This window comes from Lynx canadensis, chromosome E2 (genome assembly GCF_007474595.2).
Source record: "Lynx canadensis isolate LIC74 chromosome E2, mLynCan4.pri.v2, whole genome shotgun sequence".
Taxonomy (NCBI): domain Eukaryota; kingdom Metazoa; phylum Chordata; class Mammalia; order Carnivora; family Felidae; genus Lynx; species Lynx canadensis.
In genome coordinates this window covers 1,084,535-1,100,577 of record NC_044317.1, presented here as the reverse complement: position 1 = coordinate 1,100,577, position 16,043 = coordinate 1,084,535, and the positions used below count along the sequence as shown (strand labels likewise).

Below are 16,043 nucleotides of genomic sequence, written 5' to 3'. Positions count from 1 at the left end.
CTTTCCACCAGCTGACTTTCCGTCACAGGCTTGCGCGCCCGGCACGGCGGGTTCACCTGGTCCTGAGCGGGAGCAGGAGGGCGGCTGCAGGCAGGGAGGTGTGCCCGGGCGAGAGCCACACCTAGGCGGGCCACACGGCCTTTCTGCTCGCGGTTGGACCCCCCTTCCCGCTGCCTCCCCCTGGGCTGACCGCTGAGCCCACATTCACAAAGGATTGGACCGGATTGGCCGAGGCACCCCGCCCGGCGCTCTGCCTCCGGCCTCGCCTCTCTGGCCGGTGTTGGTTTCCACAAACAGGAAGCCCCCAGGAGCCACGGCCACCAGCGACCTCCAGAAACATCCACCACTGTTTGGCCACTCCAACCGTCCGAAAAGCCTTTATCCACTGGGCTGGGAGGCTCCCTCCCAGCCCCGCCCTGCAGCCCTGGGCTACAGATACTGCCCCACCCATGTCGCATCATCGAGGAGGAAAAACTGGGAAAGAATATATAGAACACGATACTTTTATGTAACAATTTAAAATACCGAAAATCACAGTGCATCTGGGCAGGACCAGATAAACTAGTCCCCTGGGTGGTCCAGCCTCAAGGCACTAAGTGCTGATTCTTATGGGCCATTTGACAGAAGAGGAAGATGAGAGGTGGTTGGGGTCCATCAGCTCCGGCCACCCCAGCGGGAACGGGTCCTGCCCCGTAGGCCTGGCTTTAAACAGCTCATGGCTGGCGGCGACGCTATAATAATCCATTTTTACAAAGAGAGAAGGTGCAGGGTGCTCGCCTGTCTGCTCCGGTGATGGGGCCCTCTGGTGTGTGTAAATTATTTCAGAGCTCAAATTACAGAGGGGGCCTCAAGACGAAGGGACCAGACACAGGGAACCGGGGTGGGGGGGGTGGGGGTGGGGTGGGGGGCGGGAGCTGGCGACGGTCAGGCCTGTCCCTCCTCTGTCCCGGGGCTGTGGACGGGGCCGCACGGGAGATGCCCCGTGTTCTGGCAGCCGGAGGAAAGGGGGACCAAGAAAGCATGAAATGGGCTTTAATGCTATGTTCTGTTAAATCTGACCCACCGGAAACTCCTCCTTTTTACAAGTATTCAAGTTAAGAGTTATTAAGGTCTTTCGCACCCTGTTTTTGCACCAAGACTGTGAAACCCCGCCAGGGTGGCTGAGGTTGGGCTGGGGGCTGGGGGCTGGGGCCACCTCTGTCTGCTGGGGGTGCACCGAGGCTCAGAGGGGCCCCTGTGGCGGGAGGCCCGGTCGTCCTCGTCGCCGGGGCGGAGGCTGGGCTGCAGCTGCGTCTGGGTGGCCCCAGGGAGCGAGGGAAGCACCTGGCAGTTTCGGTTTCCGACAGGAAGCTGCCTGCTCCTATCTCCTCGCCCCGGCTGCACCCTCTGCCCCAAAGCTCTGGGTGGCGCCCCGCCCGGAGCCCCAGGTGGGGACAGCCCCTCGCTGGGACGAGGAAGCCTGGCTGAGGGCCAGGGCCAGGCGCAGCCCCTCTCGGCCTCCTGGGCCTCCCTGACTTGGGAGCGCGGTGCCCCCCCGGGGGCCGTAAAGGCGGGGAAGGGCTCTGACTTGCACTTTTTGTCAGCTGCCTATCACCTGCTTTTAGGATGTTTGGTCCCAGCCTCCGTGTAACTGGGGAACAACGTTTGGTGGTACAGGGGCAGGAATGGGCTTGGCGTCTGTCTGTCTGTCTGTCTGTCTGTGTGTCCAGCCTGGCAGGACCATCCAGACAAGACCTCCTCTGAGGACCCTGGGAAATACTGTGCGGAAAGCAGGGGTGCGGGGCCGCCCCGAGGTGCTGGGGAGGCGAACCCCACCCTGGGTGCTGGGGTCCCGTGCCCTGGGGTGCCCTGCACAGACGGGGGGGCGGGAGCCTTAGATATTGTGTCCCAGTCGGGGAGCCCGGCTGTGAGGAGAGGCCAGCGGCCCAGCCCCGGAGCCGAGGGGCCCCTGTCTGAGGCCGAGTCAGGCTGGCCCCGCGGCCTGGGGCCCACGCTCACTGCAGTTTGCCGTGAGGGGCACAGCCAGGTGGGACCATGTGCAAAGGTCCCCCCTGCCCCTCCCGCTGGCCCTTCCTCCCCGACCGTCCCCCTGGTAGGGTCTGCGAGGTCGGGGCTTTCCACACACTCAAAATGCACCCCAACTTGGGAGGGAAGGAGGAAGCTCTGGGGGCCGCAGGGCGGGGTCAGCTCCCAGTTCCTTCTCCACTGGCCTCTCTGAGCCGCCCCAAGTGGCCTTTGCAGGGAAGGGACTGCAGGGGTTCACGGGCAGGTTCCCGGGAGGCAGGGAGCACCAGGAAGGGGAGCGGGGAGGCAGGGCTGGACCCAGGGGCGGCCGCCGCACCAGAGCCGTCTCTCAGCAGTCCCCCAGCCCGTCCGAGGTCTGGCCGTCGTCCCCGTGTCACAAACGCGGATGGGCCCGCGGGGTCGTGGGGTCACCACCCCGCTGCCGCACAGCTGAGCGCACAGAGTCCGGGAAGCCAGGCCGCGCAGAGCAGGGCACAGACCCCTGCCCACACCTCGTCCTCGGAGCGGCCTCCTCTGAACCGTCCCATCCCACTCCTGGGCCTCCTCGCAAAGGCGATCCCTCTCGAGGTGTCTGTGAGGCCCCTCAGGCCCAGGGGAGGGGCCCGGGCGCCAGGGCCAGGCCCCTGGGGCCGAGGGTCATTAGGGTAAGGACTGAGAGAGAGCTCCCCGGACTTCGAGGGCCGCGCTGGGCCCGGGCCCCTCTCTGCCACCTGCCCGCGTGTTCAGACCTACAAGTTCCTCTGTGCCTTTGTCCCTGCGTCCCCTCAAGGCTTCGCGCCCCACGATGCTTCCTCTCCGACAGACCCCTGTCCACCCCGCCCCCCTGGGAGCCACACCGGAGGTCGTCGGCAGGGAGCGGCAGAAACAACACTTCGGCGTCAAGTGTTCTGGCGGCCAGCGGTAGGCCGGGCGGAGGCCAGCGCTCTCGTGCTCCCCAAAGGTTTCGCAGCAGCAGCAGCAGCAGAGGGGCTTCGCTGGGGGCCCCACATCAGCTGGTGCTCGTGTGATCCAGGTGCCAGCTGTGGGGCGTCAGGCAGCACCTGCCTCGGGCTCCGTAGCGTGGGCCACCCAGACCCCACCGCAGGCTCTGAGAGGGTCCGGCAGGGGGCGGGGAGGGGGGGGGGAGCTGCCGAGTGAATCTGCGCCCCTGGGCGGTGGATGCCGGGGGATCCCTTTCCTGAGGTCCCCGTCGGGGAGCGCCTGCCGGGGACATGCTGTGTGACCCGGGGCGGGTTTTCTGACCTCTCTGATTTGTGGCCTCACCTTACAGTCAGGCCGACGGCGCCTTGCAGGCCGGCCGAGGGAAGCCGCACCCCGGGCCGGGAAGGATTCTGGGCTGGATTTGCGCCCCCCCCCCCGCCCCCTCTACCCCGTCCCCTCCCGCAGCCTGGGAACAATAGCTTCCATGTCCCTGTTCGCAGGGCTGCCTGCCGCCTGGGAGACCGTCAGCGATGCCCCCGGCACCGTGTCCCCCTGGGGAGGCTGCGCTGGCCTGGGGGGCAGGTGCACCCCTCTCCTCCACCGTGCCGCCTGGACCCTCGCCCCAGGGGCAGAGGGGGCCGCACCCGAGGAGGAGTCTGCCCACGTTCTCTCAGACGCCAGTCCCAGTTGGTGAGCCCAAAGGGGGCCACACCTGATTCCTCCTGACCCACCAGCTCTATAGCTGGGGAGGGGGTCTGCACGCACCGAGGCCTCTGACCGGGGCCCTGGGCCCTGGGCCCTGTGGCTCCCGCTGCCCGGTACTATCCACACCGATGCTCCTCAGGCTGTGAGAGAGGGGACCCCAGCTGCCTCAGGGACACCCTCTGGCTAGGAGAGGCCATCAGGGTCGAGCAGGGACCACCACGTCCTTGTCCCCGCTGCCTGGCAGGGAGCCGAGGCCCATGTGGACAGGCTTCCGGCAGATTCCATCGCTAGTCTCCAGGCCCACCTCGGCCTCAACTCCAGGTGCTGAGCTGGCCCCCAAATCTGGAGGGCTCGACCTTGCCAGGCTGGGGACCGGAGGCGGACACAGCCTAGGGGGACTCACGTGGGTCCCAGAAGCCCTCCGTGGCCTCAGCCAAGCAGCCCTGTCTGTGGGCCAGCCCTTACGCCGCCCTCCGTGCAGATCACCTGCCGGCCACCTTGGGGAGGAGGGGGAGGGGCAGGGCCTCACCTGGGGTCACTTGGGGGGGGCCAAGTGACCTGTCCAGAGCCTACCATCTCCAGGAGGCCTGGCCGCCAGGTGCCCCCAGCAACCGGCCACGGGGACCCCCTGCAAGGGAGGGTGCCTTCCAGGTCCGTCTCTGAACTGCCCCTACGGGGGCCGAAGGGTCAGCGCCCAGGTCCGGCTCCAGCCCCTGGCCCCGCCTGCTGACCCCAGGCAGCTCACCCTCTGCCTCTGGGCCTCAGTTCCTTGTCGGACAGGCCTCATGCCCCTCAGCCCCCCCTCAGCCCCCCTCAGCCCCTGTGGTGGCGTCAGCAGGCACACACCGTGCGGGGGACGGTGTCGTCCCTCCGGGCGTAGGATGCATCCACTCCCGTCAAGGGCTGAGCACCGGTGAGCCGGCACCGCCGCGGGCACCAAGGGGATGGCAGCGAGCAGAGGGCAGAGGCAGCGGCCCAGTGCCAGCGGGGCGACATGACAAGTGAATGTGGGGACCCCCAGACTCCTCGTTTGCTGGTGAGAATCATAAACAGAAGGGGAAGATACAGCAGGGAGAGGAGGGTGAGGAGGAGGGAGGGGCAGGTGCCTGAGGGGCGGTCGCAAGGAGGGGCCGGCAAAGGCGCAACGACGAGGGTGAGGGCGGGAAGCCCTGGGAGGGCCTGTGTGCAGGCGTGCTGTGATCCGACCGACTTTGTCATAGGCTCGCTCCCGCGAGTGACAGAGACAGGTCTGTAAGTGACCCGAGAAGCTGCACTGACGCCCGCCTGCACCCTGGGCAGCTGTCAGGGGCTGCCTGTCCGCCCCGGCGGGGGTTGTAATCGCTAATGCCCACTGCGCTCCAGCCTCCGCTGCAGAACAATCCATGTGAATGATCCGGAGCCCACGGAGTCCACGGGCCCCGTGGCCAGCCCAGGTGACGCCCCTCTTCTCCCCGGCCGCCGCCCTCCCTTGGCTAACAGCAACCGAGGCCTCGTCCCAGAGCGGATGATCCCAGAGGGAACACGGACGGAGAGTCCTGGCTCAGTGGTAACCCGTTCTGGCCTCCTCCCCGGGCCACGCTTCCTGGCTGTGCCTCCCCTGGTCAACCGTAGTCACGGAAGTGAAAGTGTGAGAAAGCCCCCGCGGCCGGCTGCTGAATCAGGTTAACACGGATGCCTCTCTCTGCAGTCAAGATACCTCGAGAAGTGAAAGCCTTCTTTGCCTCCTCCAGCTGCCCTCTCGGGACCACTTCCTCCAGGAAGCTGGCCTGGATTGCACCCGGCCGGCGGCTCTGTCTTCCTAGGCTCAGATTCGGGGTTCAGTGGGTGGGGAGGACATGGCTGGTTGGTGTCCTCTTGTTGGCCTGTCTCAGGAGGCTTGTGGCACGGGGACGGCATGGGCAGGGGAAACACATGTTCCAGCAGAAACTGAGGGCCCCAGGAGCAAAACGCCCCACATTTACTGGGGGAGGAAGGGGTCCTGGCTTTCCCCAGAGCGGCCTTCCTCTTTGTCCTGACATAAGCCTCAGGGGACTGCAGGCTCTGCCCTTGGAACCAGGCTTCCTGACCGAGTCCAGGGCTCCTGTGTGTCCAGAGTTTCGTGCCCCGGAGCTGGCTCCGGAGGGCCACCCAGAGCGCCTCGGGGGCGGGGGGCGGGAGGGACAGGTGGGCGTGTGTCCTGAGGGCTTCCCGACCCCTTGGACGACCACAGCCCCACTGCACTCCCTCTCCTGGGCTCTCTCCCAGCTCCTTCCCCTCTGCCCTTCTTCGCCCCTGCTCAGGGACATCGGCCCCCAGACTGTGTTTAACCTTTGCTCTGTTTAACCTTTGCCCCTTATTAAAGGTCATCAAATCACCCTTCTCCAATCCCTCCATGGTGCTGCTGGCTTCCTGCCAGGCGGTGGCCCTGAGGCCGGCTTCCCTCCCTGAACGGACCCTGCATCCGTCTGTAGGGTCAACGGAGCCAGCTCAATCGCGCCTCCGCTCTGGCCTGCTGGGTGCCCCTGGGAACCTCGGTATCTTTTTCTGTGATGGCGGTCGCCATGACATGCGGGCTTGCAGGCCCCGAGCCAGGGTCCCCGGCACTGCGTGTTCGAGACAGGAACAGGAGGCGGCAGATGGGACCTGTCGCCTCAGGTCTCGGTGGGGTCTGAGCGAAGGGAAAAGCCCCTGCGGGAGGGCCGCCCTGCACACGGCGACGATACCGACAAGATCGAACAGCAAAGTTGCCAGCGGTACTTTGTGCACAGACGCAGACGGTCACGCTGCGGGGCTCAGCCCGGGCCCTCATCGCGGAGAGGGGCTTTCGCGCATACTCCGACCCCGATGCCCTGGGCACCCCGTGCACATCTATCGGTGTCCTGACGGTCCCCACAAGCACGGCCAGGGGCCACGGCTGAGTGACAACAGGGATGCTGGGGGCTTGGGACAGAGACGGCCTTGCCCCCGGGAGGCCGTGCGGCCACATCCTGACCACAGGCCGTGATAGAGATGGGCAGTACGGGCTCTGGGCGCCTTTCCCCAAGCCTGCTGCCTGGATACAGATGGGACGGTTACAGGTCTGGTCACCCGGACTGGGGGGCCCTGAATCCAATGACAAGTGTCCTTACAGGAAAGGAGAGGACATAGGGACACAGAGGAGAAGCCACATGAAGGCAGGGGCAGAGATGGGAGGGACACAGCCACAGTTGGAGGAGGCAGGGAGGACCCTCCCCGGGAGCTGGAGGAGGGGGCTCGGCCCCGCCCACACCTCGATTTGGGGCCCTGGGCCTCCAGACCTGGGGGCGGATAGATTCCTATTCCGAGTCCGCTGGTCGGTGGCACTTTGTCACAGCGGTCTCAGGAGATTAATACAGCAGGGAAGGGCGTGCGGAGAAGAGCCGGTGGTCAAGGGGAAGCTGGAGGGGCAGGGGGAGGACGGGGCCTGAGAGGGCGTGGTGGGGAGGAGGAGCCTCCCCACCGTGCTTGTGGGAACTGTCAGGACACCGATAGATTCGCACGGGGTGCCCCGGGCACACTGGGGTCGGAGTGTGCATGTGCTGGCTGTGGTGGCCTCTGGACCCTCCCCACCCTGGACCAGGTGGCCCACGGCTGGACTCCGCCGGGCTCCAGGCTCAGGACGGCACCTTCTGTGGGATCTCACCCAACCCCCACTAACCACCCAACACCAGCCGCATCTGCTTGGACGCCTCTAGGGATGGGATGCTCATTACTCCCCGGTCACACGAAGGCTGAAGTCTGCCACCTGGACCCCACGTCGTCCCTCCCCAGTGATACCAGGGCAGGCTCGACTCAGTTTCTCCCCCAGGTGGTCATGGTGAATTGCCCCCCAGCCTCCTCTGCTTCAGGCCAAATTGGAGTGACTTCAATGCTCTGTCCTGGCCCTCCTCTGCTGGGTGTCCTGGGTCCCATCTCTGGTTCCTGTCGGGGGCACAGCAACCTGACCCTCAGTCTCCCCGTCTGCAGAGTGGGCTTGTTGGAATGGGGGCCTGCACATACAGTAGGCGCCTAATAAATCTGAGCGAGGTAAACACTCCTCTTTCCCACTGCACGCTCAGGTCTCCCCTGCCCTGAGCGGGTCTACCACCCGTGGGGTCACCGTGGGGTCCGGACCCATCCGGTCCTCCACCACAGCAGGGCTGCTCGGCGCCTGCCCGGGGCTCTGCGGCGGGGTCCGGCGGCCAGAAGGGCCACGCCGTCTGCCTGACCTCGGCGTGCGCCTCCTGCCAGCCGGACAGCCGCGGCCACGTTCAGAGGTGTTCGCTCTCGGGCGGAAAGGCTCCGTCCTAACCCTTCAGAAGATATCACCAACCGTTGTTGCTTTCATACTTTAGGGCCACTTAACGTATTCTGGGGTCTCCAAGGTTTTCATGGATTCTTGGGGTGCCTGTGGGCCCCAGAAACTGCACGGTGGAGCCGTGCTCCCCCCTGGCCTGTCCTAGACCCCGAGACCCCCCGACCCCAAGGGCTCCCCCGGCCAGCTGCGGTCCCTCCAGCATTGCAGAGCCCTGGGGGGGTAGGGGGTGGGGTCTGGGGTGGCCTGAGGGGTTAGGACGTGTCCCAGCCTAGCCATGGCCGTCCTGTGGGGCCGGACGATTAAGAAAAGATGGGCTGTGAGCTCGTAAAAGCCAGAGTACCTCGGGGCTGGGACTCCCGTGCCCACACAAGCCGGAGCCCAATAACACACTGGCCAAACACCCACCGCCCCGGGGAGCCCCCCCCCCCGCCCCAGGGGAGCAGTGAGCTTGGCATGCGCAGTGACCGCGGGGTCGATAAACTGATGGCTGGGATTCTGCATGAGACCGTCCGCCCCGGTGCCCGCGGCCCACCGGCACCGTGGAGGCACTGCCGCCTCGAACTCCCCCTCGCGCGAACGCCCCCGCCCCATCCAAACACAACACAGCCCGAGGCTCGCACACGCACCTGCTGTCTGTCCTCTCCCTCGGCAGCCTGGGAGGAGCTGCGCCTTGGCTCCATCAGGGAGCAGGAGGACAGGCTTTGACACACGAGGACCCTGAGGCCCAGGCGAGGACGCGGCGGGTGGCAGGGCCCGGCTGCCGGTTCCCAGACGGTGGCGGGGGGTGGAGGGGGGGCTGCCCAGGAAGGGAAGGGGCTGTGTGGTGCCCACCAGGAACTTGACCGGACCGGAGCCACTGGCCAGCCTGAGACGCAGGGTGACCATGTGCCAGGGCCAGCAACCTGGCACCACCCTGTAGGCGTCTTGGAGTCACCCACACGTGGGAGATGCCGTGGGCGCACTCCTCACCCTGTCTCAAGGCAGGCTTTCCCACACCTGGCTTCGGGTGACCGATAGAGCCCGAATCAGGGGCTGGCCCTCGGGGCCTGGACGGCAGTACGTTGGGGAAGCAGGCTCTACAGAGGTGGCAGGGACATCCCTGGGTCGGGGTGCCGGGCCTGCGCGTCAGGGGCCCACTTGGCCTCTGGAGAAGGCTCCAGCAGCAGGACTTGGGGCTGCGAGGTCTGGAAGGTTACAAAGTTTCCTCGGAGTGTGGCCACGTGGCGTGGGCTGGGGAGTGAGGTCGCCTGCTCACGGCTGTGCCCCCCCCAGTCTTGGGGTGAGCCAGGGGCTTGGCAGTGGGGGCCACGGGGTGGCAGGGAGGCCTGCCCATCACCACTTCTCTCCGGCACCGGCTCCAAAGGGCAGGGGTCTTGCCAGGGACGGCTCATCAGTGGGTACGGCGGTTGAGTCCTGGACCATCGCTGGAGCCCAGGGCCCTGGCCCAGGCCCTCTTCCCCGTGGCCCCAGTGTCCTCATCCCACCCCTAAGCCCCAGGGTCCTGCCGGGAGGACCGCACACCGCCTTCCTCACCAAGTCCCGGGACCCTGCCCGTGGGGGAAGACAGAGCCCACTCCCCTAGATGGGACTGAGCAGGCCCCTTCCAGCATCTGCCTCCGGGTGGGGCGCCCACACCCGGCCTGGCACCTGCCAGGCCCTCCGGGGCCACCTGTCCCAGCTGTGTGGGTTTGAGGTGAGTCAACAGAGCCAGGCAGGAGGCAGCCTGGAGATGTCACACTCTGACCACCTGCTCCGGCCCCCACGCCCCCCCCCTCCCCTTACCTGGCTGCCCTTCCTGGGGACCCCGGGGCACTGAGCAGCCGGTGGACGCGGCGACGCTCTCCAGCACAGGGGGACGCCAGGGACATGGGACCGGAGGTGGCCGGGAGGCAGTCCTGGCGCCGGGCGACAGGCGAGCAGCCCTCTGGGGGCCGACGTGAGCGTCCTTCCTGACCTCGTGGGGCCTCGAGGGAGGGAAGAGGGCCGCGGCCGGCCCGGCTCTCCGGCAGCCGGCGGCCTCGGTCCCCCAGACAGCTCCACGCCTTCCAGCAGCCGTGCCCGCCGGCCTGGGGAGGGGGCGGGAGGCCGCAGGGGCTCATGTGACGCAGGGCGGGCCTGGGGAGGCGCCGGTGGGGGAGGTCTCCGTGCAGCCGCGGGCCGGGCAGCCAGCTGTGTCACTGTGATAGTAGGGCCGGGGGCCGGGGAAGCGGCCTGCAGCTGTGCCCACCGCTTCCTCAACAGGAACCATCTGGGCCGGGCCCTGCCCGGCCTTCCCTCGCGGCCATTCCGGTCTGACTTTCCAACACTTCCTCCTACAGCCAGCCCGCTGACACCACACCCACCTGGAGCCGGGACGGCCCGGACCGCCAGGCGCGCTTCCTCGACCGGGGCTGGGGGGTAGTGTCCGTGCGGGCCGAGCCCCCGACCCCACGCGCCCCGTCCACCTGTGCCCCCCGCCAACCTTGGGCCTGGCTCCGCTCCCCCCCCACTGCCCTCTGCCGGGCTTTCCCCGCCTCCCCGCCCAGTTCCCCGGGCCGCTTCCCTGAGCGTTGGCCCTGCCCTGGAGTCAGACCTCGCCCTGCGTCCTGACCGGCCACCCTCACCCCCCACACCCCCGGGGCTCTCCCTCGGCTGCCTGGGGCCTCCTGACCCCCACCCGCTCTGAAAGGACCACCGCAGGCCAGGTGAAGAAACCCCTCTCTGAGCCAGCGGCCTCCTGGCTGGGGGGGGGGGGGGGTGTTGGGCTCCTCAAGGAGACCCTTCCCCACTTCTCCATGGGCACCTTGCAGGGACAGTGACCAATTGGATGGGATCTGCTGGGGGAATTAGAGCTGCTCCCCAGTCTGAGGGCTTCCAGAAACCACGTCAGACCCTCTGTGTCCTCGGAGCCCCCACCCCACGGGCACTCAGCAAAGAGGGTGCCAGGTACATCAGAGGCACTAAAAAGGCCACGTACTGAAGGCGGCCACATATGTGGGGTGACGGCAGGAGAGCAGGTGGCCTTGTGAAGACACTGGGCCCCGTGCCCCCACACTGGCCCAGCAGTTGGCTCCCTTGGGGCCCAATCACGGCTGCAGGCTCAGCGTCGTCAGACAGGCCCAAGGGGTGAGGCCCGCAGACGCAGGGCTGGTGCACAGACCTCTGTGCTGTTTTCATTCCATTGACTTGAGGTTTTCAGTAATGCCTGCACATGGTGAATACTGCAAGCCGTGCATAAGGGGTACAGCAAGAAGTCAGACCCCCCCCCCCCACCGTTTCCTGGTGTGCTTCTCCAGAGCTCACGGCTGTCACAGTGGTTTTTTTTTTTTTTTTTTTGTGGGGGGGGGGTCCTTCTGGAATTGGTGCAGGGACAAGACCGTGCTGCCCCACGTGCACACGTCCTCCCCACAGGGTGGACAGCTCCCCACCCCCAGGGTTCAGGCGGGAAGGAGGGTCCTGTGAGCCAGCCGGTCCCTGGGCATCACCGTTGTCCTCACGGCACCCCCTCTCTGCTTCCTGAGCTCTGACTCGGGACAGGACGGAGGGTCCGAGGCCCAACCCGGCCGGTCCCCTCCTTGCTGTATGGCGGTGATGGCAGGGCCGGCCTGTTGCAGGGGAGGGCCCTGTGCACGGCCTGCCCCGTGGTCAGCACGCACGTGTCCGTGTTCCTGACCTTGCCCCTGACGCTGCTTTCTAGACTGCACATGGCCAGGCCTCTCAGAGCTGACAGAGAGAAAGACTCGGGGGCACAGGCCCCTGGGAAGGCAGCAGCTCGGCACCCGGGTGGGGCCGCCCCGCCCCCGGGCCAGGCAGATGTTCAGGGCTCACACCTGCAGAAACACCCCCACAGATGGGGCACTTCCACTTTCGGGAAGAAGCCTCTTGTCTGGCCTGCTTTTCTAGCGGTCAGGGCCGACAGGGGATGGGCTCCGAGAGGCCGGTTCGAGAGTAGGGGGTGGGGGCGGTCCTGGCCCCCGACGGCCACCTTGGGGGCACCTGCCCACGCCCTGCCCCTGCGCCCCACCCCCGCCCCCCAGGCCAGGCAGTTGGTGCTTGTGGGGAAGCAGACGTTGGCTGTGGCTTTCAGAGCTGGGCAGCCGGCTGGGAGATAGGAGCGGAGAGGAAGCGGCTGCAGCAGCAGGGGTGCGGGAGGGGGTGGGCGCCGGGCCTGCCTGCCCACCCCGTCCCCGTGCTGCTCCCTCCAGAGACCACTGCCATCTGACCTTCCCCCACTCCCTCCCTCCCTCTCAAACACCCATGGGGCCACGTGGGGGTTACGCAGGTGCCCTGCTTTCTGGGAACCTATGGGAAACAGACGTTCAATCAATAAGTCCTCAATAGATGTGGCTCAAGGGAGGTGACTTGGAAGCTGTGTATGAAGGATCAATTAGGAGCTCCCCCTGGGGATGTTGGGGGAGAGCATTCCATGTAGAGGGACCTGAGGCAGCCTTACCTGCAGACTTTCGGGAATCTGCAGGAGGGCCAGAGAGGTAGAGGGAGGCCAGTAGGGGACTGTGGGGGAGTGACACTGGATGGAGGCGGGCAGGGAAGCCTGCCTGGCTGAGTGTATTATTTCTGCCTCCTTTTCTAGCCTGCAGGAGCCCCCATGACTGCTGGGTGGATGGAGGATGGATGGATGGATGGATGGATGGATGGATGATGGATGGATGGTGGATGGATGGACAGATGGATGAGTGGGTGGGTGAGTGGATGGATGGATGGATGATGGATGGATGGATGGATGGATGGATGGATGGATGGATGTGTAGACAGATGGATGGGTGGATGGATGGATGGATGGATGGATGGATGGATGGTTGGATGGATGGATGGATGGACAGATGGATGAGTGGGTGGGTGGATGGATGGATGGATGGATGGATGGATGGATGGATGGATGGATGGATGGACAGGTGGATGGGTGGGTGGGTGGATGGATGGATGGATGGATGGTTGGATGGTTGGATGGATGGACAGATGGATGAGTGGGTGGGTGGGTGGATGGATGGGTGGATGGGTGGTTGGGTGGTTGGGTGGATGGGTGGACGGATGGACCGATGGATGGTTGGATGGACGGTTGGATGGATAGGTGGATAGGTGGATGGATAGGTAGATGGATGGATAAATGGGTGGATGGATGGATGGATGGATGGATGGACAAATGGATGGATGGATGGATGGATGGATGGATGGATGGATGGATGGTTGGATGGTTGGATGGATGGACGGATGGATGAGTGGGTGAGTGGGTGGGTGGGTGGATGGATGGATGGGTGGATAGGTGGATGGATAGGTAGATGGATGGATAAATGGGTGGATGGATGGATGGATGGATGGATGGATGGATGGATAGGTGGATAGGCGGATGGATAGGTGGATGGATAAATGGGTGGATGGATGGATGGATGGATGGATGGATGGATGGTTGGATGGATGGACAGATGGATGGGCAAGTAGATCAGTGGAAACATGATTCTATTCAAAGAATATGATTCTATTTACAGAAGGACTGGGGCCCACAAAGGTGATGTCCCCAGTTGCAAAGCTTTCAAAAGAGAGATGTAAGTCACAAAGGATATAAGTCCCAAACAGGTCAGGAGGGGTGTGGGCAACTCCACACGAACCAAGCTGGGCCAGCACTGTCTAGCCCAGAGCCCAGACGGCTGCCGGTCTCGGCCTCAGTCCTGAGTGACGTGTGGCCACACGGTGGTGGACCACAGCGAAGTGGTGGACCATGTGCTTATTCAGGGCGGAATGGAAGAAGCTGGCCCAGGACTAACTGCTCCGCCCACCATGGCCCAGCTCAGGTCAGAGCCACAGGAAAGGTCCCATGCTGGATAGAGACGTGGACACTGCGCACACGGGCAGGGCCCCGGGGGTCCCGGCCGCAGTTAGGTCCGGCGTACTCACTGGCAGCGTGGAGGGCCGCTTGTGGGAGCCGTGCCGGAAACAGCCCAGGAAAAGGCTGAGCCCATCTCAACCCTCCTGGTGCCCTGGGCCCCTTTGGTGGTGAAACCCCTGGGCCTTGTCTCAAAATAATGTTTTTGAGAACACAAGCGCAGTCATAGAATCACAAAGGAAGCCCATTGTGCCCAAATAAAGTTGCCTAAATGTTAAAAAATGCCTGAGGTGGTAGCGCCTACGCTCCTTTCTTCCACCAAGAGACCGAAGCAGTGTGCCAACTGCATTCCGAAGAGTGACAGAGGACATCAGGCTGGGCCCAACGGTGCCCGCTCCGCCGCTGTGGCTGCAGAGCCGGCAGGGGCAGGTGCTCCTGCTGGCGCCGAGGTCCCCGGCACGTGTCCCAGGCCTGCGTTCCGGCTAAACTAAATGCCACGTTTTGGTTAGAGGTTAGCGGACTGACCGCTCTGGACCCCCCCGAATTCTAAGTAAAGAACACCTGTTCTGGCTTGTCTTGAAGACTCCCGCCCCCCCCCCCCCCCACCGGCACGGCCGGACACTTCCGGCCTTGGGGAACCTGCCACAGGGGGGCTCCGGAGCCAGAGGCCTCGAGGGTCACCCCGCCATCAGCCGTCTTTGCTGGGTGCTCTTGGGCCTCGGCTTCTGCGGCCGTGTCCCCCACGCAGGGCGCCGTGAGGATTCAGTGGAACGATTCACATACAGGTCCTGCTCCGTCAGGGCTGTGGTGGTCTCAGTGAGACCCCCGAGCTGGGAAGGGCCCGCTCAGGGGAAGGCTTGAGTGCCCCACCGCCATCCGGTCACGCCCACCTCCGACGGGACACGGCATCCCTAGAAAGCTCTTCCTAAACCAGCCCTCCGCTCGTTCTGTGTGATGAGCCACAGCCCCTGTCCGGGACAGCCGTCACAAGAGAGGGATTTCCTCTCTGCACGTGTCAGAGACCCTGCCCCCCACCCCAAGGTGTCTGCGGCAGCCTCCCCCTGCCCCCCCCCGTGGCTCCCAGCACTCCCACACCACAGCAGGAAGACCTGCCCAAACCATGCTGGTTACCCCACTCCTCCTCCGAGACCTTCAGCGGCTGCCCTGGGCCTCGAGACACAGGCCAGACTTCAGAGGTGACCTAGGAGGCCCCCGTGCTCTGCCCCTCTCCCCTCGGTGTGCGTCCTCTCGTGGAACCGTTCCTCTCCCCGAGCGCCTCTATCACCCCCAGCGTTCCCCAACTCCTCCCACAGAACCTAGCCTCACCCAAACTCCTACGGATTCCTCAGAGCCCTCAGGAAGTGCCCCTGTCGTGCTGCCACAGACCCTGGATGCCCCGTCACGGCATTAGCACGTTGCCTTGTGGTTGCTGTGGGCCAGCCTTCCTGCGCCACTGGGAAAGCCCCAGGTGGGACCCACTCTCCTGGGCCACGGCTGCGTCCCTGGCGCGCGGCGCCGGGCTCCAGCCGAGTCTGACGGGTGGCTGGTGAATGACCACGCCCCTGTCTGAGCGCCTGTCCCCCGCCTTCATCTGTAGCCGCCCCGGTGCCAGCTGCACTTCTCCCCTTCTACACGCAGCTCCGAGGGAGACAGACGGGACGGCCCCCTGTCCTCAACCCTCACTGACTCCCAGCTCTCCGGCTGGGATCCCTGGGCCCAGGACCCCGGGTGGATGCCTCCGAACACCATGTGCCGAGGCGGGGAGTCCGGCCCGGCTGCTCGGGCGGGTCCCCGGAGCCCGGGCCGTGGCGCAGAGTGTCCCCGACGGCGGGAGGGGCCCGGCTCGGTGGCCTGTGGGTGGAGCAGGGAGAGCTGGTCAGCTTGCTGCCTGAACTCGGCGAGCCTCCTCCCACCCGCTCAGAGAGCAGGATGGGGACTTGGGGCCGAGCCTTGGTGAGGGCAGAGCGTGAGGAAGGACACGATGCCAACGTGACAGAGTGGCAGCCTAGTCCCCTCTGACCAGACCGGAACCAGTCATCCCCCCCACGAGGCTTGGAGAAGTCGAGCTGCTGGCCGGGGTAACACCCGGGCTGCATCCAGGTGAGGCCCAGAGGGCGACCTGAGGGACAGGGTGGAGGGTCCTGCTGGTGGGCCCACCCCCAGCCCGGGCCTCTCTGCCCCTCCAGGAGCATCGAGCCCAGCCAAGGCTGCCCGTTGTGCAGAACAGCAAACGGAGCCTCAGCGGGGGAAGCCGACCACAGACAGGGGAGTGTCACCCCC

At 65.4% G+C, this 16,043-nt stretch overlaps 1 protein-coding gene across 1 annotated transcript in view; it reads right to left on the bottom strand.

Annotated features, from left to right (window-relative positions):
- CBFA2T3 (CBFA2/RUNX1 partner transcriptional co-repressor 3) overlaps positions 1-10,335 on the bottom strand; it is a 32,775-nt gene extending 22,440 nt beyond the window's left edge. Inside the window, 3 exon segments of the mRNA XM_030299211.1 lie at positions 9,728-9,828; positions 9,830-10,094; positions 10,097-10,335. Of these exon segments, the coding sequence (XP_030155071.1) occupies positions 9,728-9,828; positions 9,830-10,094; positions 10,097-10,193 (463 nt within the window). The 5' untranslated portion in view covers positions 10,194-10,335.
- Between the last annotated feature and the right edge of the window lie 5,708 nt (positions 10,336-16,043).